Source organism: Anguilla anguilla, chromosome 4 (assembly GCF_013347855.1).
Source record: "Anguilla anguilla isolate fAngAng1 chromosome 4, fAngAng1.pri, whole genome shotgun sequence".
NCBI classification, from domain to species: Eukaryota; Metazoa; Chordata; class Actinopteri; order Anguilliformes; family Anguillidae; genus Anguilla; species Anguilla anguilla.
Genome location: NC_049204.1, coordinates 8409137 through 8430886, shown reverse-complemented (window position 1 = coordinate 8430886; position 21750 = coordinate 8409137). Strand labels below are relative to the sequence as shown.

Genomic DNA, 21750 nt, shown 5'->3' with positions numbered 1-21750 from the left:
TAACGGTAGCCAGCTAGCTAGCAGAACAATTTCATTACTGAAATGCCAACACGGTCACAGTCCTTAAACCAGCAAAAAAAAATCGGTATGTGGATGCGACACGTGCGCAATTATTTTTGTTATCAGATAATACGACTTTCATTTCATTTCAGGTGGTTAAAATTAGTTCAATCTTCAACTAGCTCGACAAGTTACTCGGTGTTATGAGCGTTAACGAAATGTTTCAATTGATCGACAACAATCTTGGTACTCAAAGCAAGGCAAATAACTAGTTTTATATTTTACGAAGTCGATGCAACTAACGGCAGCGTTGTTTAAATATTTCAAACCACGAAAGCTAGCCTAAATGCCAAATTTTAATTTGTATTGAAATTCCAAAATAAACACTAGGATTCGCAAGAACCATCTGTGGGGTTCCTGCCAGTCTATCGAGCAAATACCCAGTCATTTACGTTACTAGCGTTAAAATAACGATAGCTCTGTCAGTCATGTTGTTTCATCGATGCACGTACGGTTAGAGTTAGAGTTAGCTACCCAGCTAATTAGCTTGCTAGCGAGTTTCTGTCTATGACAAGTTAGCCAGTTAAGTCTTTGTTAGCTAGTTTAACTTAGCAAGAACCAAGTAGGCGTTTTGAAAGCAATACCATAATTATTTGGTCATTTTTACCTGAAAATATTTTCATGTAAGGCGGTGAAAATTCATGTTTCATTTCCATTCACCTGTCCCTCCGTCCAACCTTACAATGTGAAAAGCGTTTTTTAGCTCTACAATTTAAACTGAGTTTTCAGGGTGTCCGCAAGCCCCCGCCTAACAACTGCCTTATTGGCTAGTGTACACGTCACTCAGCCCGGGGATAAAAGTTATGTAGGCATGGCAACCATTAAAGGGCGTGTACAAACTGTTTATTTTTGGACCAATTGAATGTCAAATTTTCTCGTTTAGATAACGCCTACCTGTTAATAACGTTCGTTATTTGATGAAGTAGTCATCAATCTGTTGAACAGCTAGAAAAAGGCGGGAATAACGATAACTTAATATAATCGTCAGAGGTAGTAATTTATGCACAATTATGTCCACACTTCATCTGTATACATAACAATTATTTTCCATTTGATATCTTAAAATTTCAAGCCACTGATATTAAATGTTAGAATTAATAAAGGTACATTGTCTGGCGCTAGAGAGTTAGAAGTCATATTAACTGTTACTAACAATAATTAACATTTTGGTAACGGTTTATAGCAAATAGGCCTAAAAGGGAATATGAAATATGAACGTGAACATGAATAGTGCGCAGACTGCATTCTTGCAGTGTTGTTTAAATAATCTTGCAATTGCCAACATGAACAGCAATCTTATCCTCCCACCAACCATATCAAATCCTTTTTAATGAACTTATTTTTGTGAATATTCAAAGAACATCTAGCTTAATTTTTTTTTTTTTATTGACATAAAAAAGTGTGCTTTTTAAGAAACCATATTACAGTGAGGACATTAACTACTGTATATACACAAAAGATGAAAACTACTAATTAGACCTATTCTTTAAACAAAATTTTGATAACCCAATTCCTTAATCCTTCATCAAATGATATTCAGGCTTCTAAACAAGGCAGCTGCACAGGTAAAGGGTAATTTACAGGTGTAGACAATTCAGCCAGTTTACTTACCTACATCATTATTGTTCCTCTTAATACAATTTACACATTTCCCATGTGAACACCCAGAGAGTCACATTAACTGCAATGAAACAATGTCATAACCAAACTTTTGGCACGATTTTTGATGAAGACCTGGCTGTCTTTACCTGTCTATATCTTTCATTCAAACGTACAGCAGTTTCAGAACAAAGAAAAACCGCAAGTCACACAGTTCTCCCAGAGGGGGATCAACAAAACTTATTAAAAAAATGAATCCCTGCTGCAAAGACGAGGCGATCCGTCAGTTTATATGGACAACCCTCTCAGAACTGTGGCTTTCAGCAAATAACCATGGTAACCGATTTGTTTGCGCGTGAGTTAAAAAACGTCTTTTGCTGAAAGAACAAAATAACTGCTGCGGTGTGCTAGTCATTACTCGGTGTGTACTTAGCATCCAGGTCAGGATGAGGCAGATTCCTGTCAGAGAGCCAATAACCTGAAGATTTTAGCCACCTTGTCATTAGAAACTGATTAACATCTGGAATGCCCCAGTAAAAACAGCTTGCCGTCCGAAATAATGACACCAATTAAACAATTAAGCTGAACAGAAAACAGACGCTGCGGTTCTGGGGGACAGGATGTGCTCTGTCTGGGTGCGCGGTGTGAATTTAGCCCAGGTTAAAGCACATCTTCAAGTTTACCAGCCACCGAGCTTGGGTCACTTGGGTCACTCTGGACATGTGGCACTGTTTACTGTGGACACAGCGACTCTTTGGTCTCCGGACTGCCGCAAGCTAATGACGGAGCGCAACGCGACGCCGCCGGACAGAAGCCCACTGTGCCCGAGGGGTCTCACATCACCACGATAGAAAGGTCGCCGGGGTCGCTGGACCGGCCCGCGAGGTCGGCGCTGTGCACGGGGTCGGCGGGGTCGTCCGAGGCCAGGGCCGAGCGCTCGGGGAGGGGGGAGGGAGTTTCGGAGACGGGGGCGGCCGAGTTTACGGCGGGGGCGGGGCCGGGGGTGTGGTCCGGGTGGCTCTTGCTGCGGTGGGCGGTCACGTTGTCCCTCTTCTCGAAGCGGCGGCCGCAGATCTCGCAGGGGAACTGGTAGCCGCTCTCGGCGTCGTGCTTGCGCATGTGCCAGTTCAGCGAGGCCTTCTGGCGGCAGGTGAAGCCGCAGACCTCGCACCTGCCCGGCGACAGACATCAACAATCAAACGGACACGCCCACAACGACTATACCCTTGAAGTAAACCAAAGGAGCTAAACATGTATTATGGCATTATATTTCTAACTATATAAACTAATAGCAATAAAGTAATACGAGTATCTGAAATGTAGTCTAGGATCTGTATTTTTAAAATTTGCTGCAGATTCGTGGTCATTTACTGTGTCTACATTAGATAATATTGGGGTTGTTGTGGGTGCCCCTGGTCCTGGTCCTGAGGAGCCACAGAGTTGGCTGGCTTCATTGTCAGTCAGCATGTAATTAAATAAAGTGGTTGGTCACTCCATTACCTCACTATACCAGTTTCTTGGGTCGGAACTGGTTGCGTATTTGATAGTGAAAGCAAAAACTTGAAGACGGCTGGCTTGCTTTTGATGTGTTTCTCCAAGACCAGGGTCGGTAAACCCCTATCCTAAAACCTCAGTGCTAATCCAAAACAACAACAACAACCTACTGACGGTAACTACCACGATCACCCCGACAGCCACAGCCAGTGCCACGCTCCCTCTCATGCAACGTTCGCCAGCCAGTTGTGCGTTTCTTCTTCGTCGCAGAGACTTACTGCAGTGGTTTCTCCCCGGTGTGGATCCTGCGGTGGATGATCAGGTTGCTGCTGGTCCGGAAAGCTCGGGCACAGAACTCACAGATGTAGTCTCTCTGGTCTCCCGGAGACAAGCGTCACAAAAGCACATTTACTTTCCACTTTCCATTGTACCAGAGATTCAGTAGTACTCTCTATGGGCTTTGATTGTACTGTCCTTTACGGCTGGCTCACATCAGAAAGTCATCAGGCGATAAGACAGCCCCTTCAACCAACTCAAAACTCGATTGTTATGGAAACTGTTGTTTAAATTGTTAACGGTCAGTTTTATACAGGCAGCATTACTTGGTGACATTTTCAGATTTTTTTTCATGAAGACTTGCCATCTTGCCGGCTGGCTTGCTTTTGATCTCAGCTGAGATGTAAAAGAGACTGCAAGCTTTCTCTTCCTTTCATTTGTCACTCAGATAAAGCTTTGATAAAGCCACTAAACTTTAATCTCGCGGGCAAGAGTATACACACATAAATCACAGCACTTGCAGACACTGTGAGGTAGCCACTCATCCATACAGAATAATGTAAACTGTTGAGCTGCTTTATAGCGAAAGCACTGAATGTACATTAATGGTTTACTTAAAGGCACAGGGCTTCATAAACAATTATAATGTTCCAAGAGAATAGCATTATGTAGAGCATACACAGGTCTGACTTTTACCCGTGCTTACACTGTGCTTTAAGTTTATCATGTTGGGAGCAGCATGCATTTTTTCTCAGGCAATGTGAGGACAGCCCTGTGTGGTCCAATAGCATTGTAGGGGGAATATAATTTAAAGGAAAAGGACAGACTGACTGCCTGTTCTACATCGAATTACTGTGTTGGTCATTGTGTCCGAATATAAAAAGGCTCACCTGCTTCTATTTGCCACTGCTGAGGACTCTAAACTTCACCTGTACCTCAGTGTGTGTTACCCTGTACCCCTCTGTGTGTTACCCATGGAGAGGAAAGACTCACTGCTGTGTAGTTTCTCATGCTCCTTCAGGTGCTTCTTGAAATTGAAAGACTTTCCGCAAGAGGGGTGAGAGCAGGCGAATGTCTTCTGGTGAAAGTGCTGGTACTTCATGTGGTGCTGAAAGGCAAGATAGGAGAGTCACTGCACCTGGTGTTCTCACCACCCGTCCTTCAGACTCAAGATGCTCAGCTCCATATTCCTAACAATGAAAAGTTCCATCTCCCTGCTGTTGAAAGAAACATTCCAGTTTGATGCTCCATCTGAAAATACATTAACCCTTTGAAGAGCAGGTTTTTTTTTTTTGAATGATTTTCAGTGTTCTAGAACTGAACCGCTTTCAGTTACCAGTAGTGATTGTGACATCACCATTAGAATGTTCAACTAAGAACATTCTCATCACATATTTGTGATCTTACACCTTAAAGGGTTACTGGGCGGCAAAAGAATATGGAATTGAACTCTACAGTGATACTGCACAAAAAAACTCCTGTTACCTGTTGGAACCTCCTATAGGTAAGTAGGGAATGCAGGATAAATGGAAAACAGAAAGTGAGTGTTTGGTGTATCTGAAGAACTTGTGCTTTTCTCACAATGTCTCGTCAAAGCCTTGTAGAGGAGTACTCACATTGAGGTACTGGCGGGAAGAGAATATCTTTCCACAGCCGTCGAACTCGCATGGCAAAATATCTCTGGGTGTTGCTTTCCTGTGCCAGAGACAGATAATAAACGCATGAGACCAATTAAATAAATGTCTTATTATTTGAGACATCGCTTTAAAATGGAAAAAAAGGAAAACTTTGTATATTTTTTTCTACCGCAGTTAAATATACCGCAGCTGTAAAACAGGCCTACAACACCTTTCAGGGTAAATTGTGCCAGTAGAACAATACACACATGGGGAAATTACTTCAAGGTAAATTCCACACCGATGAGGAAGTACTTTTATATACACACCGTTATCAAAGGTCCGGCAGTTTAGTAGTTATAATGGGTAAGGAGCTGGTCTTCAGCAAGGTACTTAACCCGCAATGTGTCAGTATATACCCAGCTGTATAAATGGATGCAGTGTAAATGCTATGAAATGCTATGTAAGAAGTTGTGTAAGTCGCTCTGGATAAGAGCGTCTGCTAAATGCCTGGAATGTAATGTAATGTAAGCAATGTGTGAAGCCGCTTGCCAATTAATGTCACAGAGGTAAAGACCTTTGGATACCGCAGCAAACTGTAGGAGAATAATAAGACTAGATGGGCTGAATGGCCATTTACGTCATTACGCATTCTTCTGCTCTTAGCTGCATTACACGCATGAACTCCAAAACACGCTAGGAGGATAATACACGCCATCATGGGAGATCCGTGCAAGCAGCACACGCGTCGCGCACGCACCTTTTTCTTTTGCCGCTAATCTGAGAAATGTCATCGTCTCCCAGCCTCTTTGGTACGGTGCTTCTGGAAACAAATAAAAGAACGCACTGTTTATATCTTATCTTCAACCCTTTCATCACGCCAGCCTTCACTGTTTTTCTCCTCGGCCAGCTCTGAGTCACGGTTTGAAAGTTCTGGACAAAAAGGACAACGTTACACTCGACAGGAAATAAACACACGTAACGTCAAAAACGAGAAAAAGTAAATGCATATTCGGAAAAGTAAGACTGTAACAGAAGCATACATTTGGTGTAATGAAACTAGGCTGTTTACGAAGACCTAATGAAATACATTAATTATTTCAGTGCAAATAAAATGTAATGAGCATCCTGCACAACCAATTTTCAATTAAACACATTACCAGCCAGACAGTACAATTATATGAAAGAAGGGTTTTCTTCTGAATGCTAGATGTTGCATTTAAAATGGTCTGTATTACTGCTACTTAAAATTCATATGACTCAATATTGTACTGTCAATGGACCAACCATCTTTAACAACACAGTACTGCTACTTCATCATCACTCAGTTTAAACAAATGAGGATCTTAGGTAAAACTAGCACACCTTTTGTTTTCCTGCTTGCTTATCCGTGGACTAGATCTGGCTTGTGCAGGCTGAACTGCTTTCCTCTGTTTCCCCCTAGTGGTCTTTTGTCGTATTACAGTTGAGTCACCGTGGGGAGAATATGGCTTCTTTTTGACCTCCCTGGTGGGTTTGCCTGAAGTTATGTCACCGCTGTAAGACGGACAGCCAGGATTGGCCCGTGAAGGGGATGGAATGTAGTTGTTGTTAGTTTGCACGTCTGGGCTGCCTGCTTCTCTTTCTTCTTCACCAGGGAGCTGACTGTCGATGCAGACCCAACCAGATTAAAATGAGCGCAGAACAAACATTTTAAGAAACTTTCGGTAAGGTTTGAAACGCCATCTTACCAATCTTCCTGTGACTGCGGAAACTCTGTTGTTACCTGATCCCTCTCCATCTCTGGCTCAACTTCCTGTACACACACACTCCCTGAAAAATACAGAACCATAAATGGCTGAACTACAAAATACTGACAAATAAATATAACAATTATGTAATAATTAAAATAGGAAATATAAAACATTAACATTTACCTGGTGTGGTGCTCTCTCCAGTCTCAGTCCCAGTGACTGTCTCCTCCTCCTGTACCCCCTCTTCCTCCTCCTCTTCCTGCTCCTCGTCCGCATGTTGACTCCCCTCTGTAGACCCTGCTTTGCTGCACCTCCTGGTCTTCCCTGAAAAGCAGGCTTCCTCCTTGCTGCTCTCTCTCTTCTCCTCCATTGGTCTCCTCCTCCCTCGGTCTCTGGATGGGCTCGCACCAGCAGGGACAGCGAGCTCCTCCGCCCTCCCCCCCGTCCGCCCCGCTCCCCTCTTGGCCAGTCCTGGAGGGGCACCAGGCCAAAACGTGCCCCCCTTGGCAGGCGTACCTCAGACAGAGCTCTGACTGAGCCCCCTCTCCTGATTCTCCCCGCCCCTCCGCAGGTCGCATCTCCAGCCGAACGTCTTTCCTGCCTTTTTTCTCTTCTCTTTTGCGTCTGTTGCTCTGCCCCTCCCCCTCAGCCTGCCCCACCCCAGCGGCCTGACCCTCCACAGCACCAGCAGGCTGTAGGTTGGGAGGAAGGGGGCACCGTTGCCCATGGCAATGGACCTGCAGCACCAGGCACTGGAGGGATTCCTCTGATGTCACCACAGGCTTCGCCCCCTTTGCCTCACCCCTCCCAACTGAAAAAAATGGAACCAATAAGAATGTTTGTCACATTTATATTTGACAATGCACTGCAAGTCAGGGGAGAGCATCTACCTCAGTCAAACCTGAAGTAGACCATTACCATAAATTGCATATCATATCTAACAATCATATAATGGTATAGTAATACAAGAAGAATGAAAATGTAAGTAGTATGATGACTTATTTACCAGAGCACTTGACACAGGCCTTGGAGAAGTAGCTAAAAGGGGGGGGGGGGGGGGGGGGGGGGAACGTCAAAAATATTTAATGCGGCAATACAGCAGTCATTGAGTGACATCACCTCATAGACCCCATTCACAATCTGCATGTAAATACCTTCACAAGAGAGAACTGTGTTCAAAATATCAACACAACAGGCTACATGACCCAACAAGCACCTGTCATACGGCCAGGGGCGTCGTAGTGGGGGGGAAAAGTGGGACTGACTACTCAGGGCCCAAATGGGGGGAGGGCCCTCGAAAAGCCTGGAATGATGCGTGAGAGACATGGATCAAGAGAGGAAGGGGGCCCACAGAGACTGCTTATGTATAGGGCCCAGAATTCTGTGCTACACCCCTGCATACAGGCCTCACTGAAATAAACATAAGTAAAATACAAAAGCCTTTTCCCATAGAAACGTCAATTAAGATTTAAACTTTTTCAGCAGCCTTAGATATAAATGATCACCAACTTATTAAAAATCATAATGCCAGTCACTGACTGAAAGTAAAAACATTGTACTTTAAAGGTTTTCCGATTTTCAACATGACGCGCATTAGGGTTGTAGATAGGGAAAGGCTGTGCTGCCACTAAGCCAGTCTTAAGGCCGCCCTGTGTTTATCCCTACCATCAAAATCTGTTTGAAGGGCTGATGGGACAGATCAGACAGACTCCCAACCCAAAAGCTCTTAACTGAAATTGGCCTGAAAAATATGTCATACACCTGAGCCAGTCAGGACTAGACTCGTTTGCGGTTGATTGAATAAAAAGTTCTGCCTGTTTATCTAGTTACAGTTAGTCATGTTCATAATCATGTTAAACGCGTGACATTTGCTTTCCTGTTCTAATAACACTTTATTACAATAGCCCAGCAGTGACCTTACATAGGTAGTAGAAACACAATTCCATAGACATAGATTAGAGATGCTAATAGTATTAATTAAAATGCAGATCATAAAAAAACTGTTACAACTTAATGATCTGGTGGTTTTCCCGATGTTTGACGGCAAACGCACCTCTCTAGCAGATGCTGCGCGAGCTCCGAATGGAGGGCGAACCCGAGTCTCTCCTTCAGCTGACCCCAGCTCTGCAGACACGCGCCCAGGCGAACCCGCGACTTGCTCCGCCTGGCGTCCAGCTCCCTGCGCCGTTGCCGTCGTTGAGCATCTCTTGGGGATGACATCGCCACACCGGGATTTGTGGAGGGATTAAAGAAACACTTATCTGCAACATACAAACAATAATTAAATAATCATTGGTCACAGGAGGCGTCCAAGTTACAATATATGATAAACATTTCTGAATTGCACATTGTCAACAAAAGGATGAGATTACCGTGTAAATCGAATTGCCTTGGTTTTTTTAAATAGCTTTTATAACGGATATTTCACGTTTCCATTTTTGGGGCTCAGTTCACGGCAAACTGTAGCCCTAACCCTTGCAATCTGATCTTTTAACATGCATGACAGAGCACACGTGCACGCTATAACAATTTGTTTTAGTGGAGAAAATGTTGTTCCACAGTTATATAGCAGTTACCTAAAATAAAGGAGGAAGAACATCTTATGAATAGCCTATATCATTTAACAGTTCTTATGCCGCTTGATTGCAGTGCGGGCTAAACGATAAAATAATGTATATGTAATCATTTGTAATAAGTAGCTATATATACACATGCACACACTTAAATGATTGATAAAAGTGAATGATGACCATATTATTCATTCCAATACAATTTTAAAGTCTATTTTGTGAAAAGGTTTTCATTTAAAAGTACAATTCATATTGAAACTCTCGCAAGAATAATATCTTCAGTTATTTGAGGGCGCTGAAATATCAACCGATTTAATAAACCCCGGTGACAGTTAACCGTATTAAAGTACGGCACAGTAGCCAGCTTCATCTCTGACCGGCAGTAAATTAGTCTTCACGCGTCTTTACACTACGGAGTTTATTGGAAGAAAGAACTCGAATAAACTATGCATTCTGACTGTTCTCCATAGACGTTAATCTAAAAAGTGTTTAAATAGATTAAACCACAAATAAACACCGGCAAAAAAGTGTCGGTGTCACAAAAAGTACATAAATCAGAAAATACAACAGGTATACAACCATTTTTCTTGTTGATGTTAGCGGGTCCCACCCGCCATTATCCAGTTGCCCTTTTAAGTACGATCGCTTCGGTACAAACCTTGGTAGATGTTTCTAGTTGTTGTTTGACTCCACACCACGTAGTATTTATTCTCTTAAGCTGGCTATTTCGTTACAAATGAAAAAAGCACGACACCTTTCATTCATCGTTTCATTTAAAAGTTTAATCATGACAAAACCAGTTGTCTTGAGATTTGTACAGGAACTGGAGATGTTGGATGATAGGAAGTGGACGCAGTCTGTATTTTATTCCCATGAACCTCCACGGCAACTTTATGACTATGGGAAATGTAGTTCAACTGAGAAAACTAGTCTAATACGTCTGGTTTACGAGTACATTACTGCAGTGAAAATAAATACAATGGTTGTTTATGCCCACAACGAAATTATGCCTCTATTGCTTAAAATAAAGTCTGAAATTAAATTACTGCTAACTGAAAAACTATAGACACTTCAAGTAAATTAAATCAGGTTGAAGTGGACATCATTTCCGGTAGATTACACTTTAAGGGGGCCATAGTAATTAACATTATATAGAATGTTTGATGTTCATTATGATGCTGTGCTCATGGATTAGTCATCAGTCAGCAACAGCCGTTATTATTAGATCAATCAAGATCTAGAATAAAAAGCTAAATGTTAATAGGACTTCAACACCATCATAGTGTACGTAATATCAACATTATGCATTCTAGAATGAAAATCAAATTAAGATGCAAGAGTTTTTCTAAAGCCCATGTTAGAACTAAATACAGCAAGCAAATTGAAAACATTAAATAGGCTTGATGGTAGATATTATGGAAATAAAGGCACAATTCAATGCAGTTCAATGCAATTTTAGCCCGTTTGACAGAGGCACCGGTGCCTTAGAGGAAAACAGATGTGTTGCTTATCAAGATGAGGGTAAGAGGAAGGGTAAGGGTATCACATCATGGTGTATGATACAGGTTTATTTCATGTCTTTTTATTTTTGGGGAAAACAAGTTGAACTTTAGCACTTCGAATGACAAGTAAGATTAGAAACATCCAAACAAAAACTAAGTGCAAAAAGAATTGCAAATAAAACAGAGACAGAGGCGCTCTTAACCCATTTAATGTGCACAGTGCAGGCCTGTCGTTTTTACCTAGTCAAACTACCAACAGGAAGCTGCAGTTTCGGTCTTGTGAGCCATCTAACAGGATGTAACCCAACTGTCAGCAAGTCAGATCTCTCTTTTGCACAAATGCATCTTTTCAGATGTGCCAAAGGCAGAGCCACACAAACCTCTCCTCCCACACCGAATCGACAGACAGCCTGCAAACATCACTGACCGAGCATGGACGAACTAGGTGAGTGTTTTTATCGCTTTCTTCAGTACACAGTCTTCGTTCTCCTCAAGTCAGGAAAGAATATATGTCCTTGGATGGCTAGGACATGGTGAGACGTTAGAAGAGGACAGGAGAGGGGATAGGCAGGGATTTGCAGGATAGGGCACATTTTGAAGAAGGTATTTTTGCTGTAGACAAACAAACAGCCATATAGGCAGCCAGCTTAAATGAGTGGCAAGAATATAGAAATTGATGTGGCCTATAACATATTTTGTGCATGGTTGTTTATTTCACCAGGAAATCATTTGAGATAAAACATATTTTTTGAGGGAGACTTGGCCAAGACAGAAACCACACTAGACAATAATAATAATAATAATAATAATAATAATAATAATAATAATAATAGCTTTATTTGTATAGAACTTTTCAATACAGGTAACAAAATTGCTTCACAATAGTCAATACAAAACACAGAAACAAATAAAAATAATAAAATAATATAAAAAAATATAAATAAATAAATAAATAAATCACCTAATAAACGCTTTATTATAAAAATATGACTTTAGAAGTGAAATAAAATGGGGAACTGACTCTGCAAGCCTGATATTTTCTGGCAGAATGTTCCAAAGTCTAGGGGCTCTGACAGCAAAGGCCCTGTCGCCTTTGGTTTTCAGCCTTACCTGAGGATCTCAGTCTGCGTCCTGGCTCATAGGGGCATAAAAGATCAGAAATATAGGGAGGGGCCATCCCATGCCCGGCCTTAAAAGTAATTAAAAGAATTTTAAAATCAATCCTAAAATAAACTGGCCGCCAATGCAATGATGCTAAGACAGGGGTGACATGATCACATTTTTTTGGACTGAGTTAAGAGCCGAGCTACAGCATTTTGAACTAACTGTAGGCGGTGGATTGATTTCCGACTAAGACTGGTATACAGGGAGTTAGAATAGTCGAGGCGGGAGAGAATAAAATCGTGGATGAGTTTCTCCAGATCTGGGGCAGAGATGAAGGACCTAACCATGGCTATATTTGGATGTTATTCCAAGTCTACATGCTTTTTGAGAAATATTTAAGAAGCAGTTTAATTTTCACTGCGAGATCAATGGGTATGTTTTAATAAGCCCATACTGTGCTTGAGATAAAAATAAAACGGAACTTATTTCTCAATCTTCCCTCCCTTTACTGGTTTGTCTCCAGTGAGATGTACATGTGTGCTCACTCAAGATGTAAATAGCCTTCCAAAAGAATAGCACATGCAGTGCATGCCTGTCTGCATGCACGTGTGATGGAGAGTGATTGTGTCACAGAAATTGACGGATGTGAACTGTTAGCTAACAGCCAGACCTGAGTAGAGAGTTGGGGCATTTGATTTGAAGTGTTTTTACTCGCTACTTTCTACGTTTCACTTCTGCTGTAGCAACGGAAGCCACGGCACATTGTGTGATATCACTTCTCCAGGAAGTATTAATCATATTGTGGTGCGCTGATATCACGCCCTGCAGGGCGAAAGTCAGTCCGTGCTTCAGTATGTGTGTTATGTACAGTCAAGCGGAAGAAGCATTGTGTAAGATCTAAGATTAGAATCAACGGAACTGCTTTCCGAAGAACCGGCTGGAACAAAAACCCACACCGGCTTGTTTCGGATAAGACTGGACACCCACGTTTTAAGAGGCGTGCCTGTGCACGCTTGTATGTGTGTTGTACATTATTTAGCAATAAATAATTATTGTTATTATTTTTTTAGACTTTCTCCTGGAAGAGTTAGCACAGACGTCTTCCCAGAATGCTCCAGGCCCCGCAGGTATCACTCAGAAGAATTCGGAGCAAACTGGAAAGAATGAAAGCTCCAGCACACATGGACAGGTAGTCACCACAAAGTTTTAAAGTTTTATAGTTCACACTGAGGATATAAATTGTTTGTAGGCGTGAGTGTGTGAGTCAATGGTGTGCGGGCCCTGCAATAGATTTGTGACCTGCTCAGGGTGCTTTCCTGCCGCTCTCACAGTGCATGCTGGGATAAGCTCCTACCCCTTCGACAACCCTTATCAGGAATAAATGGGTTACATAATAGATGGATGGAATTCATACTGAGTAGCTGGGGTGCAGGAGGGGGAGGATGGGGGGACAATATTGATCTATATATACCAGCATGCATTGCTGGACTCTCTGCTGAAGGTTGAGGAGAGCGCAGACAAGCTTGAGTCCTCCTCTGAACCACATGAGGTCAAGCGCTGCTTATCACACCACAGCTCACAAGGCAGGTTTGTACAGAGATGAGTCAGAGGAGGACATCTAGGGTTCGAATTACAGAGGAGCCCACCCAGGGGTACTCTTGCTCCTCATGAGAGACTAGAGCTCCCTCGAAAAGAGACAACAGAGAGTCTTGAGTAATGATGATGTTTAATCGGAGTTGAGTCTTGGGTAATGATGGTATTTAATCGGAGTTGAGTCTTGGGTAATGATGGTATTTAATCGGAGTTGAGTCTTGGGTAATGATGGTATTTAATGGGAGTTGAGTCTTGGGTAATGATGGTATTTAATGGGAGTTGAATCTTGGGTAATGGTGGCGTTTAATGGGAGTTGAGTCTTGGGTAATGATGGTGTTTAATTGTAGTTGAGTCTTGGGTAATGATGGTATTTAATGGGAGTTGAATCTTGGGTAATGATGGTGTTTAATTGTAGTTGAATCTTGGGTAATGATGGTGTTTAATTGTAGTTGAGTCTTGGGTAATGGTGGTGTTTAATGGGAGTTGTGTGGATCCTGTATTGCATGCACAAACTTGGGTTTAGCCGAGGTCAGATGTGGACTCTCTTTCACCAGATCACACCTGTATATATTTCTACACTTCCGGCCCAGGACCCGAACAGTGACCACGTGTACAGGTGAGACACAAATAGATCGACTGATGCAGGTCACGTCTGCATTCACTCAGCAGTAACCAGGCTGCAGTGCAGGGGCAAAGGTCACCCCGACAACAACCAACAGTGTCCAGCATCCACCTGGGTGATACATGGCGGCCATTTTGCATCAGAACCCTCTCCTCCTATGAGCTGCGGTTGGGGATGGAGGCAGTTGTTCAGCCAATATTTCATGTCTTCCCTCTCTCCTCCTGAGACCCGGCAGAAAAATAAGTTTAATTATTAAAATGTATTTTTTTACATAATACAAGAGAACTGGATCATAAAAAAATGTTTCAGTGAACAAATGTTCTAAAATATCATTTATTTTGTTTTTAATTCCCTTTTACTGTATGTTTCAGCATAGTGGAATGTATGGTTATCGATACTGATGTCCTCAACAGTGGTCAAGACTGAACTGCTGGGTCTTTGGTCTACATGTCTCCTCTCCTCACACTGTGTTTCTCAGCTTCATCCCTCATCTTCTTCCATCTCCAAATTTCCCTCCGGCTGCTTCAAATGACCCCCAAGCTGCCATTTGCTTTTCCTCACATTCTCTCCCTGTGTTTGTTTTGAATAAGTGCTCTTAGGGTGTCTGATTTCCCGTGATTTACTCTGATATTCTGCAAGGTTTTTTTTTTAGTCTCATGGCCCTTTTCTGTTTGTCCCTGTCAGCGAAGTTCCAGACCCTGTAGAGGCCACTCTCAGTCCCCGTTCGGCCACACAAGAACTGGACTCCATCATGCAGGAGCTACTGGGCCTGAATTTAGGGGTAACATCTTATATCTGGCACACATTTAATCACTCATGGGTCTGCTATCATATTTAAGCACCTTGAAAATATCTCAGTTCTGTATTATAGAGTTTGACATTTCACAACTTGTTGCATGGAATTATTACACGACTTAGCGTTACTGGTCAGCAGGGGGCGGTGTACTCAAACGTGACATGCTCAAAATAAGGAATCTCTGATCCAAGAGGAAAAACCGGTTTAGAGCATCAGACTTGCACTGCCCAATAGATAACATGTTTAACAGTATAAAGACATTTTGGGCGGTTTAAAATATTTAATTTATTATTTTCTTTCAGCTCTCGGACTTGCCAGCCACATCAGGCCCCCCTCCGCTCGTTCGGAAATCCCAAAAAAGCAAAGGAGGAAAGGAGACGAAGGACGCGGACGTCGAACTCGCGGGCGAAGGCAAATCCCGTGCAGCTGAGGATTCTGATCAGGCACCTGGGAAGACAAACAAACCCACTGGGGCCTCCATAGATGACCTCCTTGGGGGCCTACGTTCTGACATGGAGAGGATGGGCGTGCGCACCTCCGCCAAAGGCCTCTGCACTGCCTGCGGCAAGTGCATTGTGGGAAAGGTATGTCATCTACGAAGGCAATCGATGGTCAGCCAGCACAACTGTGGCATGATAGTTGTTATTTGATTGTGTAAAACGTATGGGGGTATAGGGAGTTATAGCCTCCCAATATTGCAAAACAGGCCAAATACCCCCCCCCCCCCCCCCCCCAATAATATAGCTTGATGATGTAAAACATAATTTCATCTAAGAAAGACGGGGATTTAATGTTGTGATTGAGATATACTTATCAGTAGTCTTCAATATTTTCCCCTTATAATTTACCATCAATTATCATTTCTTATCATTTTCATGGCACAAAAATGACTTGAAAAATGTGTGGGTAAATCCATGGAAAGTGTAGGCATCATATAGTACATAGTACACAACAGTATTTTTACACTATCAGTGTAAAAATACATGCACAGCATGCAACGCATTTTCTGATTTGAAATAAAGTGTAAATACATTTTTTTTAAAGAAAAACATCGGTTAATATATAAAAATGCTTTTTTTTTTTGTCTGGCACCCTGCCCCCCCGCCCCCACCCCACATCCACCTGTAGATGATCACAGCTCTGGGAGAGGTGTGGCACCCCGAGCACTTTGTGTGTTCCTCGTGCGGGACAGAACTGGGCACGTGCGGCTTCTTCGAGAGAGACGGGAAGCCCTACTGCGACAAGGACTACCAGAACCTCTTCTCTCCCCGCTGTGCGTACTGCAAAGGCCCCATTCTACAGGTACCCCTTTCCCCTGTCAGAAAAGCTGGATCTCCCTTTTGCCAAGTACAACGGCCTATCCGACTCACTTTGGTGACAGAGCGCACATAATTTTTTAAATATTTAACCGTTTATTTATACAGGGTAGGTTGAGTGAGCACGCATGTTCTTTTGCAGAACGCCCATTGAGTGCCCCGCCCAAGTAGCCTAACCTGCATGTCATTAGATTATCAGACATCTTCAAGGTGCAAGATCGCAAACGTGTGATTAGAATGTTCTCAAATGAACATTCTAATGATGATGTCACAATGGCTGCTGGTAACTGAAAGCAGTGGAGCTCCAGATCACTGACTTAGAATTTTGGGGAAAAAAAAAAAAAAAACAACATTCCAAAAAAAACCCTGCTGCTCAGAGGGTTAATGCTAACATATTACCCACTACTGTCAACAAGCAGTTCCTCGGAACGTTACGGTGGGGTGCTGAGCGAAAGGCTAATGTTAGTAGCAGGGGCCAAACGGGCCCCACAGGCAGTTCGTTTCACAGCCTGGAGCCGATGTGAAGAGATCTCAAGACGTTCTCCGCTCAGCCATGCTTGGAATAGCAGTCACTGTATATACAGCACTGGGAGTTTGGCAGGTTTCAGGGTTTCTCTACAGAAGTAATGACAGTTTTAACCATAACAGATCTACATTATATATTGGCCTGAGACCTGGCAGAAAAAAAGTTTAAGTTTTTTTTTTTTTTTTTTACCATAATACAAGTGTCTTGGATGACAAAAACACGTTGCAGTTAAAATATTTTCAAAAAATATTATTTATTACATTTTTATTGAATGTCCCTTGTAGTGCAGGCTTCAGCATAGAAGAATATGTGGTTCTAGAGATGAAGACCAGAAACTCATGTCCTCTACAAGGGACAGAAATGAATTGCCTTAGGAGTCTTAGGAGGATATTACCCATAATCCATTACATTTTTTTTCCTTCATTGGGTCCATACAGCTGCTCAGTGGATACAGGTATACAGGTGGGCAGGTGTACAGAAAGCCTTTTCACTGACATTCGTAGTCTGTCCGTCAATCTGTCTGTCTGTCTGTCTGTCTGTCCGCCCAAATTTAATGTGAAGCTCTTTGTTTGAATTTTTTTCTCGCACAGGCGTGTGTTTGTGTTTGGATGAACGCGCGCCTGTTTACACACGCGGGCCAGACTCGGTCTGGGTTTGGGCCCAACGCAAACAAAGTCCCGCGAAAATGGACGGGTGCCGGCGGCATCAGCTGCAGCGCGTCAGGACTGTTTACGCGCTCCTCCGATCGGTTTAGGCCCCGGCGATGCTGACCGCTCCCATTTTTTTTTTCTCGCATACCAGGACAAATTCGGCACGAAAAAATAAAAAAAAACAAAACGAAAATTCCACATTTGCGTCCACAATTGGGCAGGACACCTGGAAAACGGTCCGCGGAGAACGATCGCTGATCGCTTTCGCAGAGAAAACGGGAAGAAATTTAGAAGTGTATGAACTCGCCGTTCTCTCTCCTTCACTGATCTGCATCCAGCCTTACACCTTTCTATTCGCCCTTTCCCTCGTCGGCCACCAGATAATCACGCCTTAACCCTTCAGACACCGGTACAAATTTCACAATGCTAAAGAGACCTCCACTTTAGCCAAAATACAGATTTCTTCATTCAGGGAGGATTTCTTTGTTATGGCTCCGTTTTGTTTAGAAACCCTTTGCATTGAAATTGCTCGGGGATCGCTGACATCGTGCACTGACACCATCGCAGCATCTAAAAGGGTTACAGTCCTTTCACGTGTGTTTTTGACCTCTGACCTCGCACCCGGCTCACTGCGCGCCTGTGCTCGTATGGCAGAACATCCTGACCGCGATGGACCAGACCTGGCACCCAGAGCACTTCTTCTGTAACCACTGCGGGGAGGTTTTCGGGACGGAGGGTGAGTCGCGCGTCTGCCTCTGCAGAATGGGTGAATCATTGCATTTGTGTAGCACTTTTCAGAACGCTCAAAGTGCTTCACAGTGATGGGTGGGAACTCATCTGCGTGAGCTGAACTGTGTTCTTGGCTATAAATAGCTGTACAAAATGAGTATCGTACCTTACAGAACCTTTGTTTTGTAGTTGTTCCAATGACCATGATATGCACTTTTTAAAAAAAAACTTTGGATAAAAGCGTCTGCTAAATAAATGTAATGTAATATAACTCACCTCACCCACCACCAATGTGTAGCACCCACCTGGGTGATGCACGGCAGCCATTTTGCGCCAGAACACTCACCTCACATTAGCTAAGGTGGAGAGGGAAATAAAAATTTTTAGCCAGTTAAATCAGGAGATGATTAGGTGGCAAGTTTAAAAGAGCCAGGTTGGGAATTTAGCCAGGACACCAGGGAACCCCCTACACTTTGCCACAAGTGTCATGGGGTCTTTAATGACCACACTTGCTTAGCTTCAGCCATTCGGCAGGAGCAGGATGCATGGGGGCATGGCTGCATGCCGATTGGACAGGTAGCTAAGTGAACACTTCAGGTAACATGCGGAACAGACACAGAAACACGTGGCAGCTCAGTATGACGATTAGGGAACAGATGTGGCTTGTCAAAGGTTGCAAGTTCAATTCCTGGGTAAGACACTGCTGTTGTTCTCTTGAATAAGGAACTTCACTAGAACTGTGTCAGCAAGTACCCTGCTGTGTAAACAGACTGTGCGAATAAAAAGCAGGCTATGTAAGAGAAGCAGTCTGAGGAACAGCTTGTTGTTTTCCATTTTTTATGCGCTTGCCAGACACTCTCATTAAGGGCAAATAAAAAACATATTATCCATTTATACTGGCCGTCATAAACATAATACATTTAAGTACCTTCTAACCAAAGTACAGCAGTGACGCCTGCCATGTTAATGGGGAAACTTAAAGATTCTAAAGACGAGCTGAGTTATCTATTCAATGCTAAACTGTGTCACTTTAAAAAGTATCTTCACCCGAATCAACATTTGTTCAGTCAGTTGTTTGCACTAATTTCATTGAACTCATTAACAGAAAGAACTGAGTTATCAGTTGATTAGTTGAACAGAATTAGTCAATAAAATAACTGATTGAAATTAATTTCCTGTCCTTGGCTGAAATTATGGGGAATTGCACCTCAAACGCTGATGCTCAACCTTTGTCATTTTTATTTTCTGTGTGGACAAGGCTTCCTGGATCGCGACGGCAAGCCGTACTGCAAGAAAGACTTTTACCGTCTCTTTGCGCCAAAGTGCTCTGGATGTGGGAAGCCCGTGCAGGAGAACTACCTGTCCGCAGCCAACGGCACCTGGCATCCCGACTGCTTCGTCTGCACGGTGAGTCACTCAAACCGGAGCCCAGACGCACAGGATCGTACGTTCGACAAGACGTCACGTGACCGCTTCCCTTTTATTTGCGTGTCTACTTATAAGGAAATGAGAGCGGCGGATGCGTAAAAGCGTAAAATGTCCGGCGAACCGCAACAGTTCCTCTCAAGTTGTCCGGAGAGAGCGCAGCTGCAGGATTTGGAGACAGTGATCGCGCAGCATTTGTACATTTCCATTGGAAATCCGGAGCAAATTGCTCTTGGAAAATTAAAAACAGTTGTGTGCAGCTGTACACAAATCCGGCACAACACAACAGGAGTTTCCAAACTTTTTTGGAATGAACGTGGAATAACGTAAATATAGTTATTGTTGTCTTTGTGGAGATAATGGCGCCAAGTTGTGGGGGTGAAGGTTGGGGCGGTAGGATTTATGCAAACTGTACTGTTTTCATGGGTGTTGAAGTAGATTTAGTCTAGTGATTTTGGATTTTCCTCAGCCGATGATGGTCAAGAGTTCTTATACAGCTTCTCCCTACTCCTTTGTGTCTAATCGATAGTGAAACGGGCAAACAGTAAATTGATTTTTCTAATGTGAAATAAAGTTCAATAGAAAAAAAGGTTGTTGATTTATGATTTATTTCGTCCTGTTTACTTCCCCTTCCTCTTCTGAACTTTCTTAGTCGGTTTCTGTCTGAGGCAGAAAGTCCAGGGGTCAGAAAGCAAATGTCCAGCCATGTGTTTCCTCCACCCAGGAACTCAGCCAGCTGATTTCACTAGTCAGCTCTTCCTCCTGGCTGAAGAACTGTGCTAATTAGCAAATCCAGGTGATGGGAACAAAATACTGGGGAGGACTTTTACTTCCTGGACCCCGGACTTTCCAGCTGTGGTTTGTGCAGAATGGTGTTGACCCCCCCCCCCCCCTTTTCCTCAGGATTGCATGAGTCCCTTCCGGGACGGGTGCTTCATGGAGCTGGACGGACGTCCCCTCTGCTCCCTGCACTACCACTCCCGTCAGGGCAACCTGTGCGGGGGGTGCGGGACGCCGATTTCGGGGCGCTGCATCGCGGCGCTGGACCGCAAGTTCCACCCCGAGCACTTCGTGTGCGCCTTCTGCCTGAAGCAGCTCAGCCAGGGCGTGTTCAAGGAGCAGGACGGGAAACCGTACTGCGGCATCTGCCACGACAAGCTGTTCCTGTGAGAGGCGCGGGGGGTGGGGAGAGGAGATAAGGGAGGAGGGGGGGGGAGAGAGAGAGGGATGGGAGAGAGGGGGGGAGAGAGAGGGAGAGGGTGAGAGGGAAAGAGAGGGGAGGAGGAGAGAGGGGAGGAGGGAGGAGAGTGAGAGGGAGAGAGAGGGGAGAAAGAGGAAGAGAGAATGAGATTCTATTTTTAAAACCCCTTTAATTGAAGCATTGTTCAAACAAAAAATACAGAACTTCCATAAAAAAAGCCCACACAACAGGGAGGGAGGGAGAGAGAGAGAGAGAGAGAGTTTGAGTTGAGTTTTAACAAACCTTTATTGTACAATACGTAGTGCCATTCGGCACAGCAAAATGAAGAAACCACCAAACGAAAAAGAACAACAAATACCAAGGCACACACACGCAAGAAAAACAAACAGAAAGAAAAAATTCGAACAAAGCAATAGAATAGAGACCATGCCACCTGCAAAGAAGCAAACATGCCCCAAACAGATACCAATAATTTAATAAATAAATAATGAGAATGAGAGAGAGAGAGAGGAGAGATACAGAGAGCAAGAGAATGAGAGAGACAGAGAGTGTGTGAGAGAGAGCGAGTCTGTCAGAGAAAGAGAACAAGTGAGTGAGACAATGAAAGAAAGAGAGAGAGAGAGAGCCTGAGGGGGTCTCGCTTTATTTTGTCAAGCATTTATTTTTTCTCTTAAACAAACCATACACTGGACACCACACACACACACACACACACACACACACACACACACAAAACCCAAACAGATAGAAAGCAAACCAAACTATAGAAAGCCAAAGCTGAAGATGACATGAAATGCAGTATTGGCAGCTAGGCCCTCTCGCCCTGGGTTGCATACTGCTTCTGGTATGTGGCAGGTTTCCCTGCAACGGGTGAGATCATTAGTTAATTGATTGTAAGCATGCACTGTCATGACCCCCAGACCCTCGGAACGTTAAAT

At 43.4% G+C, this 21750-nt stretch overlaps 3 protein-coding genes across 5 annotated transcripts in view; 1 reads left to right on the top strand and 2 right to left on the bottom strand.

Annotated features, from left to right (window-relative positions):
* The window catches only part of fcho1 (FCH and mu domain containing endocytic adaptor 1), a 51180-nt gene extending 50379 nt beyond the window's left edge, over positions 1 to 801 (bottom strand). For all 3 annotated transcript variants that reach the window (XM_035413306.1, XM_035413309.1, XM_035413308.1), the window contains exon 1: positions 668 to 801. The gene's annotated coding sequence lies outside the window, so the exon portion shown is untranslated. The remainder of the gene's footprint in view (positions 1 to 667) is intronic.
* Positions 802 to 1004: 203 nt separating this feature from the next.
* Positions 1005 to 10183, bottom strand: znf692 (zinc finger protein 692). The gene is given in 12 exon segments (XM_035412896.1): positions 1005 to 2830; positions 3432 to 3531; positions 4423 to 4537; positions 5046 to 5124; positions 5806 to 5868; positions 6411 to 6689; positions 6776 to 6857; positions 6962 to 7156; positions 7158 to 7589; positions 7785 to 7816; positions 8832 to 9039; positions 10007 to 10183. Coding segments are annotated over 11 exon segments (1881 nt in total). The 5' UTR covers positions 8999 to 9039; positions 10007 to 10183; the 3' UTR covers positions 1005 to 2493.
* A 961-nt stretch (positions 10184 to 11144) lies between these two features.
* Positions 11145 to 20809, top strand: lpxn (leupaxin). Its single transcript, XM_035412400.1, has 9 exons — positions 11145 to 11295; positions 13025 to 13143; positions 14102 to 14163; positions 14854 to 14950; positions 15268 to 15549; positions 16094 to 16267; positions 18112 to 18193; positions 19445 to 19593; positions 20515 to 20809. Exons 1-9 carry the CDS (start codon positions 11283 to 11285, stop codon positions 20779 to 20781), a joined length of 1245 nt encoding a protein of 414 aa, XP_035268291.1. The 5' UTR covers positions 11145 to 11282; the 3' UTR covers positions 20782 to 20809.
* Positions 20810 to 21750: the final 941 nt, after the last annotated feature.

Bases quoted from the DNA above. Each gene is read 5' to 3' on its own strand.
- lpxn (XM_035412400.1), top strand. The intron at 13,144-14,101 runs GTAGTCACCACA...CTCTTTCACCAG, and splicing joins GCTCCAGCACACATGGACAG to ATCACACCTGTATATATTTC. The intron at 15,550-16,093 runs GTATGTCATCTA...ATCCACCTGTAG, and splicing joins GCAAGTGCATTGTGGGAAAG to ATGATCACAGCTCTGGGAGA.